Below are 2887 nucleotides of genomic sequence, written 5' to 3'. Positions count from 1 at the left end.
GCACACACGAACTTACGCACGCACACATGGACTAGCGCACGTACACATGAACTCGCGCACTTACGGCTGACCTATTTTGCATTCTTTATTGCATTTATTTTACATTTTTGCATTCTTTAATTTTGAACTTCAGACTGCGGACTCCTTCATTTTGCTGCGGACTCCCTCTTTTAGAGGGTAGGCCGGAGTCCATTGGACTCCCTTGTTTAAAAGTTAATTTCTACCCCTGATAATACGTATGTACGTAATGTTTAGCAAAGGTACCTGAAGTATAAAGGTACAAAGGTATATGAAACGTAACTTTCTACACAACACTATCGATACATGTTGTTCAAGGGTAGTAATTTCTTTAGGATTTCTGGCGCAAACTTGGAGACCTGGGACTTCTCGGCATTACTGCAGAGAGTAAGTGTGTACTTGCAGATAATTCCTTATATGCTAGAAGTCGGTGGCCATATTGAAAAGGGTCTGTCACCCTGCTTACAAAACTAGGCAATTACTGGGATGTACTTTAGGAATAAATTTTAGGGTAAGGGAGAGTAGAGGCTATTGTCAGGGTTCAGGTTAGAGATGTCTTCCCACACTACTTAGTCAGACGTGTTATTTTTTGTAAAATCTGTTTTTCACTTTCTCACATGATGTCACTGATGTGACCTTCGCATGCTCTAGGTCAGTACGGAGGCTCGGAGGGCACCTACCTTGACCACTGCATCGTCATGGAGGAGATATCTAGGGCGGCAGGCGGTGTTGCACTCAGCTATGGAGCACACTCCAACCTGTGCATCAACCAAATGTCGCGGCATGGCACCCCGGAGCAAAAGGAGAAGTACCTGCCTAAGGTTGTTTACCGGGCAAAGCCCAGACTCTGCGTTCAGATTCCCGCTCTGAATTCGATTCAGAATCTGTATTCAGATTGATTTCCTGCTTCAAAGTCATACTAGAGGCTCATGGATTTTGTATATTTTTGTGTGATTTTCCTTTTTTTTATATATATTTGCCCTGTAATTGGAGTTATGGATGTCGCCTAGTCATTTGAAATGCCTAATTTATATACGAAACGTTTGTAGTTGATTAAGCGACGATCTTATACCCGAAAAGCTCAGTCCACATCAATGTTTAGTCATAGATGTTAGGATGATACAGTAGACGTAGCTTCGGGTGCGTGTGTGGGTGCATGCGTGTCCGTGCGTGCGTGCGTGGGCGCATGTGCGTGCGTGCGTGCGTGCATAGGTGCATGCGTGTACGTGTGTGCGTGGGTGCATGCGTGTACGTGCGTGTGTGGGTGCGTGCATGCGTGTACGTGTGTGCGTGGGTGCATGCGTGTACGTGCGTGTGTGGGTGCGTGCATGCGTGCATGCGTGTACGTGCGTGTGTGGGTGCGTGCGTGCGTGACAAGTGTGCGTGAGTGCGCGTGCATGCGTGTGTGTGCGTGCGCGTGCGTGCGTGTGTGCGTGACAAGTGTGCGTGCGCGTGACAAGTGTGCGTGCGTGCGCGTGACAAGTGTGCATGCGTGCGTGCGCGTGACAAGTGTGCGTGCGTGCGCGTGACAAGTGTGCATGCGTGCGTGCGCGTGACAAGTGTGCGTGCGTGCGCGTGACAAGTGTGCATGCGTGCGTGCGCGTGACAAGTGTGCGTGCGTGCGCGTGACAATTGTGCGTGTTTCACAGCTGATCAGCGGAGAACACGTCGGCGCGCTGGCGATGAGTGAACACAACGCTGGCTCCGACGTCGTCAGCATGAAGACGACGGCCGTGAAGAAAGGTGAGCCTTCCAAACTATGAACGGCTTAACGTTTGATCGTTTCTCTGTGCGCCATCTGAGATCGCTTGGAAAATGCGTGTATGATTCATGGTTCAGACTAGACATTAGTCAATACTGCGACCCTCTCTCGAAGTGTGGCCAGTGTGTTGCTTCCGGTCGCTGCTGTGTAGCGCCATAGTGGCGCTGACTCACGTCATACTACCAAAGTTTTACTAAATTACTATGCATCCAGCGTGAGGTGGGCGTGAGGTGGGCACAGGTGGGTGTCATCACTATGGCAATCAATAACAGACGTCATTCATTCCATTTGTCAATCATTGACGGAAACACGCGAGGTTTACCGAAGTTATAACACTTCGAGAGACAGTCACAGTAACTGACTGATCTCGAGTCAGTTTTCGGCGAAAATACCAGATTTTCACTGCTCATTATCTCAGCGTATGGGCATCGTAGGGACATGCGGTTTCTTTTATATGAACAAGGTAGGACAGCTGATCAATAATACTGCAAAGAATCGTCAAAATAACACGGGGAAAGTTTATTAATTCGACTAATACTGCAACATGGTTTCAGCATTTTACCGTTGTACGCTCTCCTTCTTTATATTCCTTCCTTGTGAATTCCGAAACGTGTGACACTGTCTGGTCCCAAGGGTTTCAGATAATAGATTGTGTACTGTACATAATTTACAAGTTGATTTGAAACAAAGACTCGAGGGCAGCACGTACTTGATTCTGGTTCAGTGATTAGTGTCATTACTTTTCCTAACTCGGGGTAAACACAAGTTATCTTGTGTCTGTCTACAGGCGATTATTACATTTTGAATGGGAGTAAGTTCTGGATCACTAACGGTCCCATTGCTGACACTCTGATCGTATATGCACGCACGAACCCAAGCGCCGATAAACCACAGCATGGAATCAGCACCTTCATCATAGAAAAGGTACGAAGGTGATTAAGCCTTGCTTAGGTGGGTGTGGTTATCAACTTATCGTAGTGTAGATGTAGTCGCTATTAGTATATGCATCAGGAGTAGATAATAGGGAGGAGTGTGACATCAATAAACAAGGGAAATTCGTCATTTACTAGCCTTATAATACCTACGATTTACTACACGTAACTCATC

At 47.0% G+C, this 2887-nt stretch overlaps 1 protein-coding gene across 3 annotated transcripts in view; it reads left to right on the top strand.

Annotated features, from left to right (window-relative positions):
* The first annotated feature begins 359 nt into the window (after nt 1–359).
* LOC106811256 (isovaleryl-CoA dehydrogenase, mitochondrial-like) overlaps nt 360–2887 on the top strand; it is an 8379-nt gene continuing 5851 nt past the window's right edge. For 2 of the 3 annotated variants that reach the window (XM_014814813.1, XM_014814816.1), the window contains exons 1-3: nt 360–405; nt 670–839; nt 1668–1761. In XM_014814813.1, coding sequence (XP_014670299.1) covers nt 717–839; nt 1668–1761 — 217 coding nt within the window. In that variant the 5' untranslated portion in view covers nt 360–405; nt 670–716. Of the gene's footprint in view, nt 406–669; nt 840–1667; nt 1762–2567; nt 2705–2887 lie in introns of all 3 variants that reach the window. The other variant, XM_014814814.1, reaches the window with a different exon arrangement.

Source organism: Priapulus caudatus, unplaced genomic scaffold, assembly GCF_000485595.1.
Source record: "Priapulus caudatus unplaced genomic scaffold, Priapulus_caudatus-5.0.1 Scaffold520, whole genome shotgun sequence".
In the NCBI taxonomy this organism is placed as follows: Eukaryota; Metazoa; Priapulida; class Priapulimorpha; order Priapulimorphida; family Priapulidae; genus Priapulus; species Priapulus caudatus.
The sequence above is the reverse complement of the archived record's forward strand: the minus strand, read 5'-3'. Positions and strand labels throughout refer to the sequence as shown.